The 15,084-nt window shown below is 30.3% G+C and overlaps 1 protein-coding gene across 1 annotated transcript in view; it reads right to left on the bottom strand.

The window, feature by feature from the left end:
• The window catches only part of LOC119686499 (MOXD1 homolog 2-like), a 28,219-nt gene that overhangs the window by 4,477 nt on the left and 8,658 nt on the right, over positions 1-15,084 (bottom strand). The window contains exons 5-8 of the mRNA XM_038101096.1: positions 8,064-8,233; positions 7,749-7,911; positions 7,348-7,483; positions 1,969-2,137 (exon numbers count right to left, since the gene is read on the bottom strand). Coding sequence (XP_037957024.1) covers positions 1,969-2,137; positions 7,348-7,483; positions 7,749-7,911; positions 8,064-8,233 — 638 coding nt within the window. The remainder of the gene's footprint in view (positions 1-1,968; positions 2,138-7,347; positions 7,484-7,748; positions 7,912-8,063; positions 8,234-15,084) is intronic.

Below are 15,084 nucleotides of genomic sequence, written 5' to 3'. Positions count from 1 at the left end.
ATCAAATTCTAACCAAATTCATCACCTACGAAACTTTAAATAATGAGTCATGCTTTAATAATAAGAAATATAGCAATCAAGCACAATTTGCTTTAATTAGATATATTATCCAATCTAACACATTCTGAAAAATATTCCAGGATCGTTCTCATAACGCACATAAATTGCGACACTTCATTACTGTGTCTTGAAAACTGAGAGTTTAGCTAATCCTACTAACAGCTTAGAAAACTCAAAACAAATATTTTCTAATTTTAATAAACGATAAATAGAGTTTTTTGATTCTTCATTTACATGGAGAAATTTAGAACCGTGCGCCAAAACCGTCTCCCTCATGCCCAACTATTGAATAGATCCAACCTTTGAATTATTGATATTTGAATATAGATATAATACTACAAGTATAATACAAACAATTGCGAATTTCCGTTTTAAAGATTTTTAGCACAGATTTTAAGGCGCACATCTTGAGTATGACTTATTCATAAAGAAAATCTGTAAAATTACAGGGAGGGTATCCGTTAACAAGACTTGACTTATTATATGCAAACCTTTCAATAGCTTGTTCTCTAAACGAAAAAAAGACGTCTATTATTTGCATGAGATAAAATTCTTTTTAAATATTAGTTGACATTTTTATTAAAACGGTATCTAAGTTTCAAAAAACTATTTTTAATATGTGTACGAGAGCTACCTTTTAAGTTTTGAGCCTAACAATGGAAACACGAGAAAAATCTTTTATTGTTTAGCGAAGCATTCTCCATGACGATGAATACATTTTTGCGTTCGATTTTGGTATCTCCAAAACAAGTGTTTTCGATGTTTCAACGGCCAGTTCGGTCGTAGAAAACGCTCGCCACTCATTTTCTTCTAGCTGTTTGGAAACAGTTTGTCATTGGTTCCCAAGTGGGGACTGTACGACAGTTGACCTATTATTTTAACGTTTCTCTTATGTATGTTGTTGAAGTGGTACAGTTGCGATATGACCGATTTTTCTAAAAAAACATGCGACCGTTTGTTTGAATTTGTTTTTCCGACAAATTTTGAATTTGCTCCTCCGACAACTTTTGTCGGATTCTGCTTACTTTGGAAGAGCCAAATAGGGGATTGCTATTTTGTTTGCGCTTAAAGGTAGATCCATATATTGTTACCTAGCACCAATCAACACATACCATCACGTAACAAAAAGTATTTCGATGTGTATTGACAAAAGGAATGTCTGATGTCTGTTTGGTGGAATTTTAAAGAAATGAATTTTTATAAACTTTACACGGACTAAACAATAATCAATTTTGAAGTGTACTGTCATTAGTTGGAAAAACTAAATGGTTTAAGAGAAAAGGTCAAAATTGACCAATACAAAAGGTGTAGTCATTCACTAAGACAATGCGAGACCTAATACTAGTTTGGTAACTCGGTAACTCCAGATGTAGTAATTATTGTAATTATTGTTAACTCCCTTCATACAACATTTTTGCTTAAAGTAGTTTTATGTTCGAATAAAACAATCAGAAAGATGACAAATGATATTGGATCAGAATGGACATTATATAATATAATAAAATATTTATGGACTATAAGAAAATTGGATTTTATTTTTATAAAAAAAAATAAACAATTTTCCGAACATCCTATTATTTTTATATATAAAATAATTCATTTTGTACTCGTGATGTAAGGAATTACATTTACTATTATATCTACAATCGACATCTGCATTTCAAAGAACATTATGTAAATATTTAAATTTACATATTATATATATTTATATTATATTTATATATATGTACAATAATATATTATATATATATATATATATATATATATATTATATTATATTATATATATTATTAAAATAAATATTAAATTTTAAGTTTTAAGATCTGGTACCAACTTAAAATGAAAATGAAATAAATAGAATATATTAATCAAAATTAAAATTTAGTTGAAGTTATGATAGTAACAAACCGGTATAACATGATTTTTAGCACCCCAACAGAGAGGCTTAAAAGATCCAGTTCTAGTAGCTTCCTGAAATTCATTGAAATGGTTCTGCCAATCATAAGTAATAAGCCTGGTTTCTAGTGTCATGCCAGCTAGTTCCGGTGGTGACGATATTAGAACCGGGTTTGAATCACTAAAAATAAAAAACATTGATCAATAGTATTAATGTATTATATTTTTGTTTTAATTGTTGAAAATGAGGTATGTTCTGTTTTGTGTGATATTTTTAACATTACAAGAAACTTGTTAAAGAAAAACGAATAAGAATTATGCTCAACAAGTACGCAGCCCAAGGAGTTAATACTACCCACAATTAGGCAAGTTTTCTTCCCTTCCCTTTGTTTGCAGATGTTGTGGCATAAATTGTCCTGTTTTAAATTGCTATTTTAATAAGCTCGACAAACCGCATAAATCCCTCTTAATTAATTTATATATCTTTTTAATCCAACTTAATACTATGGGTGGTGGGGAAAATAGAGGGTGAATTTTGTAATATACTTTGAGAGTGTTTGTCATTTTGTGGTTGCATTTCTTCAAAACAATTACAATCAAAATAAAAGTAAGCATAAGAGTAATTAAAATATAGTCTGAACTATTATAAATTATTTGTAAGTTTGATGGTAACTAACAAAGAGGAGGATTATAAACTTAAATTAAAATATAGGATTCCACAGTTTACAGGAATACTGGTCTCAAATTGGTCCGCTGCACATGTGCGTATGTATGCGAAACGGCTTTGTTGTCAATTGCATCAACTAAAATTATGGAGCTACCATGTGTAGCTTAAGGCCATGTTACCTAATTATACCAAAATCTAAATACAATAGATTGTGTATTATGGCGCTTGTGGCTGTTATCGAGACGTATATATCGCTATAGAAAATGTCCTAGACCAGTAAAAAATTCAACGACGGCTTTACTAGCAGCAGTGGCCGTGCGCAAATTGTGTGATTGTGGTTTCACTATGGCTTTTGGCCACAACTTAAGTTGGTCGTACTGAACATGAATTGATGATGCCATTTGTAATTGGTAGATGTCATTTGTTTCGTTGTTATTTCAATTGTCGCATTTACCTCGACGAGTGTTGAACTCAATGCGTGAATGAAATACGAGGAAAGATAATTGATGGCAAAATATTCGCAATAAAGTCATGTTGGTCACCAAAGCTGATTTTACCTAAAGTTTAATTAAACTGCGCCAATACTTTGAATAGCAATAAAATAAAGGCAAAACAAACTAACACCTGCATAGACCTAAGCTCAACAATGTATCATGGTATATTTCTCTTTGACGGTTCAATGCTGTAATTAACATTTTCAATTCAGAATTTAACTAACAATGTGGTCATAAGATCATTCACTCAAACACTAATACTAAGCGCTACACTTATTTCAGAATTGTTTTTAAAACTGCAATCGATTTTGCTTAAAGCGCATATTTTAATTAAAAATTAATTTGATTTTGATATTGTTTACAGGGCTTTCTTGAAGTCCAATTAAATTGCATTCTAAATGTCTGTATTTAATAAAATGTGAATTAGAAGCATATAATTGTGATTTATATCACAATATGGAGAATATTGTTGTGTTTCGTTTATGGTCCAGCTAATTTTTTTGCTACCTATAGTAGCTTTAAAAAACTATTTTTAATTCTTCTTTGTTAACATTTATGTTATATATATTTCCTTCGATTACCCTAAAACCTCCTGAACTAGCTTCAATAATTTGCAGAAAACAGTAAAAAGATATCTAAACGACCTATAATATTAAGTTTTTTAAGCAAATTAATAATAGGTCTTTTCTTTTGTAAGCATATCGCAAAAGAAAAACATTAAATAAGCATATCTCTTGCTGGCAACTCTGGAAGAACCGAAAATTTTGTTAGGCTTATATATGCAAGACTAGAAAGTTTAAAATTCGAAATTGAATAATAAGTCTTTGCAATTATAGGTAAAAATGTTGTATTTTTTACATGATTGTGAAAAAAAATTTGTTATTTTCAGGCTTTTCCAAAAATTAAATATATTTTCTTAATTCCATTAAATTAAAAAGGGCTGTGCAAAAAATATACAATAGATATGATACAAAGGTGTCAAAACAAACCACTTAGGGATGCAGTTAACGCTCTGTGGCATGTACGAAATGCTGATCTACATCGTGACCTTGAAATACCTACTGTCAAGCAAGAAATCCAGAAGGCTGCTAAAACACATTATGATAACACTTAGTGAACACTGAGTGAGCATTTAGGCAGCACTATTACTATGTTATGTTACACACAGACGCCTAAGTCACTTCAAACCAACCTTTTGACGCGTTCCAATCAGCAGGAAGGTGACTAGATTAGACCTACATGCTCAGTTTAAATAAGTAACATTACTTGTAATATATTAAATTAAAAACCTCTTGTTAGTCAATATGATTAGTTGTTGTTATTTAAACTTTGCACTTCGTTTAAATATAACAAAAAAAAAATAAATAAATTAAAAAGAATTGAGTATTATTTGTCAAATATTTGTTGACAAGTAACTGTAAATATTGTTCGTACTTCCAAAAATCGTTTATATTAGATGAAATTTTAGGCTTGGCAACCATGCGATTTAAGCTGCTTGTTAGTTAAGCAGTTTAAAAAAAGTTAGACTAAATAAGCCATCAGTGTTGTTGTTTCATATGTTATTTTTAAAATAAGCGGTTGTTCTTTTGTCATATACTTACAAAAGAAAAGTTCTATTGTGGTTAATTATTGTATGTTCTATAAACAAATGGTTATTATGGCTATCACGAGTGACCATAATAATTCAAGTGGCATTTAGTGGAGACGGCAGAATTTACATACATATATGCCACAAAATATTGCAACCACATTACAAAAATGCGCGAATTATTATTATTATTGATATTCTTATATTCAATGGACGTAACTAAGAATATAGTCTGTCAACGCATGATTTGTTTAAATTAAGAAACTGTAATTTGAAACTGTCTAAGTTCACTTAAGGATTTGGTTGACACATTCTTGATATTCCTTTGCTGGGTTAACTTGAATAAATAGAGGACTTGTCGCTGAATATTTCTTATTTCTTCTACTTTCCTTGTTTTGTTTCATGTGATAGTACAATCAAATCACATATGGCTTTGAATTTCCTTCTGATATATCAGACTATAGTACTTCAGTGCGTTTCAGTGCAGTTTTTAGATCTGAACTTTTGAACCATTTTCACAAAGTATACTGCTATTCTTAGCTAATTGCTGTTGTTTGCATTAATCTGCAAAGATGTTGCTGAATGGAAGAATATCATCAGCGTATGACAGATTAGTTTCCAATTTATGCCATACGTTTTGAACAATTCAAAAGCATATCAAAGCAAAAATTCTGTTTGATTTGGATAGATTATATTACAGTACGCCCAGTATACGGCAAAGTAAACGTTTATACATATTTTTAATAATATTGATTACTTTACTAAGGATACTGTGAGTAGAGAGTGTAAATCTATTCCCTAAATAATGGGAATAGTCAATTAACGCCATATAAAAAATAGAGTTGTGGTTGGCTGATGGCTGTATTAGTTTTTTAGCCATCTAAATCTTATTGATGCATGAATACATGGGCCTGACTTGCTTCAAATATAGTAACACTAAAAAAATATATGGGTTATCTAAAGCTGATAGCAGACCTATAAACAGAATTATTTGACAAATTACTTTTCCAAGAAAAAATGCCTTAAATCTTCAGTAACTTTTATAAATTGTGGATGTTTATATTCAAAATCAGTGCTTCATAAAAAATTAAAGTGTCAATATAATTTTTAATTAAATTGCTGCTGCAAAATTATTGAGTGAGGAAATTTAATGCGATACATCAGTTACCGGATATTCCGAAAAATACATAGAATGAAGAATAAAAAATATCACGTCACTGACAATGGGGTCATATAATAACACGTGTTACATTATTTCTTGGATCCAAAAGAGCAAAAATATAGCCTGAAACCGTTATTTATCTGGGCAACCAATAACTAATAGACGAATTTGTTGTCAACATAAACTCCAGAAACAAAGTTGTTTGGCCACCACGATCTAAGACCGCAGAGACTCTTTTTGTGGTAATATCGAACTCTTTGGTTTATGCGACTTAGCTGAATTGGAATATAATATTGAGCGTATTATTCGTGAGAAATGTGCACTCAATTGATTTTGTCTGGATTGAAAAAGTTTTGGAAAATTGATTTTCAACGATACAGTTTCTGGGACAAAAATAAGTCCGAAATCATTTTTCATCAATAATGTGAAAAAATACATATCTACTAAATGAAAGACAATTGTTGCTCTTCATTTATTTCACTTAAAACATTCAGCTAGAGTATTATCACTGTTCTTCTTCTTACGGCTTTTGACTACTTTAAGTGCTGCTTCTTACTTCAACCATTAAATGCATTTACAGGCATTTGATAACATCTCTTTTGATGGCGTCGCGTTCATATACTTTTCTACACTTTTATTGTATATTGCATCCAGGGTCTATCCAAAGAATGTTGTTCGTATAGTTAATTGATTTTCTTTATGTTTATATAGTATTTTATTTTTATTTTCTTTCACTGTGACTTTATATATTCTGTTTCAGCTGCAATTTGAGTAACTCTTCCGTGATCGTGGCCCATTATTTTAGAATTAATTATATCATAATTTTAGGGCTAGTCCTACTCTCTTCTGTCTACTACAGCAAGAACCTTGTTTTTGTTTTACTTTTATGAAATCCTCACTATCATTACATCTGTCGGGTTAATTGAATTTGAGTCCGAATATAAAAATATAACAGCATTTAGAAACATTGGAGCTCTCAATATTATTTACAAAAACATATGCAAAATATTTAGTTAGATTGATAGGAGATCCATATCCTTTTGCTCATTACTAGCTTTATGGTGAAATGAATGAATGAGAATGTCTTTAGATTACGTATTCTGTTCTTCACGGAATTGGTAAAGAAATGGTGTTAGTGTACTTCTTTAGGTTTCATCAAACCATGGCAAAAATCTGACTTCTATAGACTTTGACGACCTTGGAGTAGATCTGGCTCCACTGAAAGCATTAGCTTTTTATTTAACTTGAATAATGAGTATTTCAGTTATATTTATATACAGTTATATTTCTGTAGATTTTGTTGGTTGCGGTGTGATTCTAACTTTTCAATAAGGATATGTATACAAACAAAACAATTAGGTAATAAAAAAATAACTAACACTAAAAGCACTAACGAATGAGAAATGCATACAAAATCAATACTTTATGTAAAAGTGAAGTAGGTGAAATGCTTTAAAAATTACTATTTTATAAAACTTACGTAGCCAACTGTTCTATACCCAGAGAATGAAGGACTGTGGGCAAACTAGGCAAAGAATGACATGTTGTAAGCTTTTTCTGGCGCGGGTAGTAGAGCGTAAGCACCGTGCAACTTTCCTCCTTCATAGTTAGTCCACCTACAAAATAAAGAAAGTGATTACAGTTAAAATTTTTACCACAAGAAACGTGAAATAATTGCGAAACCATAAATTCGCACAAGTTTAATAAACTATTATAAATCGGTTTATTGTTAGTAGTGGGTGTGGTCCGACGTTTTGATTGCCACAATTGCTGCACACCACAATTGTGGTTGATGCAGTGGCACAACCGATTTATGTTTACCATAGCGTTTTATGTTTAAATGCACAATTTTCTTGCCATTACTAACTTGAGTTTACCTACCTAGAGTAATTGCTTTCCGTGACGAACTATCATAAATACATTCTGCAATCAGTCTATCTCCTGGCAATGAACGCACCGGGACAGGCAGACGACGGAAGTCCTCATAAGCAATGTCAATATTGCTGTCGTGTGCAATTGGAATAAATTCTTCAGTTTGTCGAATCTGTAAAAATAAAATTAAAGATTATAAGTTTAGTGAAAAACAACGTTCTGTCAACAGTTTTAAGTATATCTTTTAACTGAAGCAGTGAAATTTAGTTATTACTGTAAAAAATTTTGTTCTTTAATATTTGCATACAAAGTTTTGATAATTACCTGACGTAGCTTCACTTCCCTTCCAATTTGGTGTGTGCGCATCATCACAGCAAAAATATTGACACCTTGAGGTGGAAAAGCGTGTGCTGTGCAATCCTCAATACACTGACCTTCGGAAACAACATATTTTTGGCCTGGTGGTATTATGTGTCGCCAGTTCGGATCCATTCCTTAAATAAGATACATTTTTAACGTAATTAAACAAAATTTTGAAATTTTTTTCTATCAAGAGAATATAAGCCTTTTATAATATCGGCTACTTTACTCACAAAAACATGTAATAGACGATAAGAAAATGTCAAAGAATAGAAAATATGTCTTTTATAATATTCGCTGCTTTATTCACACATAATATGATAGACGATCATATGCTTTTATTCAAAAAATGGATAATAGAAATATACACAAAACTAATCAATTGTTTTATGTCTAAGTGAAGAAATATAGAACCTTAAAGACTAAAAAAAATTAATTTTATTTGCCACACAAGAACTTCTGTTTAAGAAAATTAGTATGCTATTGTAATATTTTTATTAGTATATCATATCTTCACCACTCCAAACATGTTGTATATAGGTATGTATTTCGACTAGTTTGAATATTATTCTTTTCAATGATATCAATTAAATTTTCTTTGAATGTTGAGGCTAGTTGAGTCAGTGCACTTGAACACTTTTACTCTCTACTAACTGCGAGGTTTCTTCATAACCCCTCTCTACGACTTACCTGGATTATTGTTTATCACTTCATCTGATTAAACAATAACTGACCTCAGATCTGCATTCCTCCCCGAGGAGCCTGTAATCATTCTAAGATTTGGAAGCGCGGTGTTGGTACACCTGTCCGTTTTCGTAAATAGTTTCAGGGCTTTATCCTTTATGTATTTTTTGATCAGTGTACCTCTGAATTCAACTTTTGTCAAAACTTTTTGAATGAAAATTTACTTTTTAACTATCGTAAATGTTAATAAAAGCTATATTATTTTTGTAAATGTAATTGTAATGTGATAACCGAGACGTTGAAAAGTATATAAACCATATACATGTCGCAATTGGCGGCGGGCAGTAAAATGAAAACGAAAAAACTGGCAACGCTGCTAGTTTTTTGATGGTTTTGAGTTGGAAAGGGCGAGTGATGTTGACGGGCGTAAAATACATTGAAATAATTTTGTTTTGTAGTAAAATATTATTGTAAAAATATTAATAAAATTTATTTATCATTAAATTAAATAAAGTTTTTCCTACATACATATATTCTTGATCAAAATGTTAGAGTGAATCGATGTAACCAGGCGGATAAAGTTTGAATATGAATGAAACAGATTCCAAATAAGTATCTGATGCCTTATTGTTATTTAAGTCTTTGGTGATAACAATTAATAACTAAGATTTTCCTAATAACTAGAATGGATACGTATGCAATTCTAAGTGTAGATTGTTCAGTTCACCATTATAACCAATAACCTATGAGAAGGTACGTTGTCTTGATGAAATTCTACATTTCTTTCTCACTTCGGTTTTATTGTGTTTTACGGCGTTGTTGTTCTTTAGTCGCACCAGTAACTATATATAATATTAGCTATTAATGATACTTCGTTTTCCCAGATGAGTCCCAAAATATAAATGCCTGCTAATTGTTGCGCCTTTGCCAGTTTTGCACGGTTTTCAGCGGTTGCCGTCCACTCAACTGATAGGCGTATCGACTCTGGAGTGAAATGGAGGATACATGTTACTCATTGTCACATATTGACGCAAAAAATATATGAAAAACTCTTTTTATTTTATTTTTAACAGCTCTCTGAATAGTCGACGGGTTGTTGCTTTTGGTCGATTGTGAGCACACGCTACACCCATTTTGAAAGCAACTTTCAATTTGTCTCAAGGACATATATTTTTAAAAAATTAGCTCTACATTTTTCTTTAAATTGTTAAGTGTGTAACCTATTTTCTGAAATTTTACTTCAAGATTTTCAAAACAATTTTGTGGATTTTTTTGAAGTTTTCCGCTGCAACTGCTTCGGTTGGACGGTCAGATCGTGCTGCATCTTCAGAGTTCAATGGTTGCTTTCGATTAAGCAGAGTTCAGATAATATTTATTTAGTCAAGGTTTAGCTTGAACGGTATTTTCTTCCATAAAAAAAGTAATTAAAAAATAACACATTAAATTGCTTTCAAAATTGGCATCACTGAAACCACAGTAACTAAACGTCATATTGTGATGAAACTTTAAATGTGATTGTTTGAAAGTATGTACTTCATAATAGTATATGGTTATATTCATAAACACGCGATCTATATATAAAACTTGGGGCTTTTCGGTGGATATAGTGCTACGATAGTGGTTTAAAGTGTTCGTGCATTACGCAGGTCCGTTAGTTCAAATATACTTAAAATTAAACATTTGGATCGAACACTTTAAGATAAGAACACTGTAAAATAATTTTCGAGTTATTCAAAAATTGTAATATTAACATAAAAATAGTGCCAGTAAATCAATCAATTAGGCTATTTGGATATAAAATACTATTGATATACTGTCTGGCTTTTATGGACGCTATTTATAAACTCAAATTTCTAGGGGTGATTGATCCACCCTATATGATAAAAAAAAAACATCGAAATTAAAAGTTAAATTGAAATGTAGAGCTCAATGAACAACACATCCCATGACAACTTTTAATTCACTTACACGACAATAAAAAGTTTTAGTTACAAAAAATAACGAATTGAAATCAATTTAAAGCGTTTTCAATAAAAACTATTTTTTATTGAATTTTCGGTTTTAAGGTTACTAACAATCGCATCGTGATGACTGCTCATGTTTTGGTAAAATAATTTACTTTTAATTGGCGTCAGCAAACTCATATATATGTTTATCGACTAGAGCACGTGACCGTAAAACTGTAAATTTTTATTTCAAATTTAATTATAGCTATTAACGAATTTCTTCCATTCTGCAAATCCCAACATGTGGACAAAATTTTTCTGTACAGTCCGTGTAGCGAGATATATGAAATCTGTTATCGAAAACCTGCACCGAAATCATATATGCAACCTAACTGAATTTGTCTATGCAAATATATTGCAGTTTGCACAAAATCTATTAAACTTTTAAACTTTTAATGTTGTTTTCCTTTTCCTACGAATACATTCAGATTATCTGGTTGCCAAATTTAACCAGCCAAATACATTTGATTGCATGCTGTAAACAGTGTTCCTCAATTAACAGTTCAACTTTTACAAGTTCTCTCCTTTCTCTGGAATTTCAATTTAGAAATTAGAAATATGCATATATTAGAGATCAGAGATCAATATTGCAGTCCTTTAGTTTTCATGGTGTAAGCACAGGTCTTCATGCTTCAACACTATATTATTGTGTAGCAAATTTAAAAGAAACTACTTTATAAGTTCCTACAATTTATATGACTATTAACACAATTTGTTGCCTTTATATAAAAATATCGTTCAAATCATATAATTCAATAAATTTGAGCTTATCTGTCTTTGGTAGTCCCGTACTACACTAATACAGGGACACCATATAATAATCGTATGTATACTTATTTAAGTCGATCTTTACCATATTTACAATGAAATGTAAGGTAGAAGTGAAGAAATTAGCTAATAACAACTACTCAGCAACGTCCCACTACAATAACTTTTAATCTGATATTAAAGAGTGCAGTACCAGACCCTCACAGATTGACATGTTTTGATTTTTTGCGTAAACAATTTACCGGACCTGTGATTTCATGTTTTAGTGGTATTAATTAACCACCAATATCATGAGATCTGTTAAGAATGAACAATTACTGGTGTATAAAATTTTGTAATAGATTCAGTAGAAATAAGCCTTTGGTTCTAAACCTGGGATATCCATTTGACTAGAATTAAAAAACAGTTCTTCATCCATATATTGAAAAGCGCTCGCCAGATTTAATTTTTATTCCCATTTTCAGACTTAGCGTGCCAAATAATGTAGAAATGACTTAGTTATGGTTAATTAACACGACATTTATTACCATTAAACTTAATATTATTAAGTTTGAAATAAGAATTTTTGTTTTTCTATTGCAATACTTAGCTTTTTTTATATTTTTAAAATATTAGCTATTACTTTTTTATTTTTTTATTGATTAAAATCTCAAAAGAAAGAGTTTCTCTACTTTATGTACATCAAATTAAAATATTTAGTTATAAAAATAAAACAATTTGATAAATAAACAAGAGTAAATATGGATATGTCTATAAGTACTGAATTTTCTTATATTTGTTTCGCAACCATTGTTTATTCTAAACAATGGGTCTTTGGATTTAGTGTACCTCTACTTTCTATTTTCTAGAATACGAAGAGAAGTACTTTGAATATAAAAATTGTATGTCAACATTCACTACATAAAATGTAAAAATTGGATACAGTTCCTCCTTTTAATGAGATTATGGAAGATTGTATGAAAGCATTTGATAGAGTAACAGTATGGAAATTCGATTCTTAAGATTAGAAATTGTCTCGAGGCAGAGGTTTTATTGTTAGCAATAATAAGCGTAGTGTTCCAAATGGATGCAATGTGTATTCTATATAAGTGTTGTATATAAGTGTTATATAAGTGTAGAGACATTCCTTAGAAATTCTTGACACTGCTTGTAAGGTTCAATACGATTAGAAAGTTGGATTTCAGCTTGAACTGCCTTTCAGCTAGGCATCTAATTTCTATATATACTTTCAAAAACGTGAAAATATGCAAATTTGTCATATTCCATAGCAAAATACTATGTAAGTATAAAATGTAATAACATATAATAGTAGGATTAAATGATCTCAACCTCGATAATTCCCGTCATCAGAACAGTGACGACTGCTCTAAGGTGCGGAGGTGTGCGGCGCACACCTAACATAATCTGCATATCTTTACATTAAAAATTAATATTGTTTATTACATTTTCATATATATATTTTTAAAGATCAAAGTTTTAGCAGAAACAATTAAATATTATTGTCTATGAAAACTCATTTAATGTGCTTCTCTTAGCTACTAAAGTCGTTAGTTGTGCTCATAAGTTTGCAGCTCACATCACCATACATTTCTTTCAAATTTCGTCTCTTCCCTTTTAGCTGTTACTCCAGCGAATAATAAACGCTTGGTGTGCGGAGTAGCTGGCCGCACATTTATACGTTGCAAGTACTATGTTCGATTGTGTTTGATCACTGCATGAACATGTATGGTTCTAAATAGAAAGTCTTTTGTTTGAAAAAAGTTGGTTTGATGTTATAAGATATATGTGAAAAGCTGTATTTATTCCATATTGATATAATATTAAACTTATATATAAATTATTTATTTAATTTGTTTAATATGTTATTTTGTTAATAAATTATTAAATGTTATATTGTGAATATATTGTTGCCTAATGTAATACAGTTATCATTAATAAAACATCTTATATATTTCAATTCATCATTTTTAATTTAAGTGGTACATGTAAAAATAAAATTGTAGAAGGGCCGCACACCATTCCAGATATGGCACGCGTCGCCACTGCATCAGAGGTAGCATTAATTAAAGAGTTAAATTACATAATTTCAAACATAGTTATTAAAAACTATTGACGCTTTGGTAAAATCTCAATCTTAGTAAATGCAAAAAAGCAAAAAAACTTTAAATGAGCTGGAATGGCCCCGTTCAAAGCCACCAAAATTGGTTTTTCATTACTCAACCTAACGTTATTTGGGAGAAAAATATTAATTTGCAAGTAAAACGTTTTGCATCTATTAAAGAAATAAAGTCATCAAGGTGCTATTGATAGTGCTATTGATTGAAAATAGTCGAGTTCCGGTAAAACTGCCATTTAAAGATAACCTCTCTGTTTCAGGTTGTTTCTGTTTCAACTATATAACCATATATTATTCATACCAATAAATTATTTTCGAATTTATTAGTCCGCAATTACTACAGGAATAGTCAAAATTTGTAGAATGATGATTATAAATACACTAATTCCATCGAGGCAAACACGTGTGTATTATGCTGCACTGATGATAATTTCGAACTAGAACTAAACTCTACATCATTAATATTTAAAAAAGAAAGATGATTTAAATTACCAAATCTTCAATTAAATAACTTTTCTATCTTTGATTCGATTAGTTTAGTTAGTAAAGTTGACTGCGATGACAAGTTTCCCCAGAAACAAAGAATTTCATTACAGATTTTAACAGCGATTTGAAGAATTTGCACAAGTTACAGGTATATACTTCGATTTGTATTAAGAAGTTTGTGAGTTATAACAGAAGAATATTTCTTTGAAAAAGGATTCTTTAGTAATCTAGCATTGGTTAAAAATTCATTCATCAACTCATCAACAAAATAGTATTGGAACAAACAACTGGGGGCTGCCTTTAAAATTGCTTACGATCCCGCAGATACGTAATACGTGACACCATTCATCATGAAATTAGGTCTTTTATTCTTAATTTGATTCTCTGCTCAAGGATGTATATTTAAAAATCAAATGTCGAGTACTTTGTTTTAAAATAAAGATACAGAAGTAAATGATGAAATTCGAAAGATATTACTGTTTCATATACAAGTAGACAATGGTATATTGGATTTTAAAGAGCAAACTAGTATTTATAAACAAATTTTAGATGTCATCAGTCGTCGACACCAGTATCGAAATAAATATTTATTAAAACACAGATATGATTAATTTATTGAAATTTGGTTGACCATACAACGCTATTTCGAGTATAGATAAGCACTCTTCATCAATGATATTAAGAAATATTCGAATTTTTATTCAATTAATTTATAGTCCGTATATTATTTGAACTTAGAACTTTGAACTTAGAACTTATTTGAACTTAGCTTAGAACTTTTCTAACGACCTTTTTAACTCGTAAATATTTAATTAAATATTTGAATGTGATTTAATTAATAAATTGTTTAATAAAAATAAATCAATTAGGACAATTTGGTACTTCTTTTTTATTGCGCTTGTCCACATCTGCTTCCTATATCGCA

Source organism: Teleopsis dalmanni, chromosome 1 (assembly GCF_002237135.1).
Source record: "Teleopsis dalmanni isolate 2A chromosome 1, ASM223713v2, whole genome shotgun sequence".
Lineage (NCBI taxonomy): Eukaryota > Metazoa > Arthropoda > Insecta > Diptera > Diopsidae > Teleopsis > Teleopsis dalmanni.
This window is presented reverse-complemented; position numbering and strand designations above follow the sequence as displayed.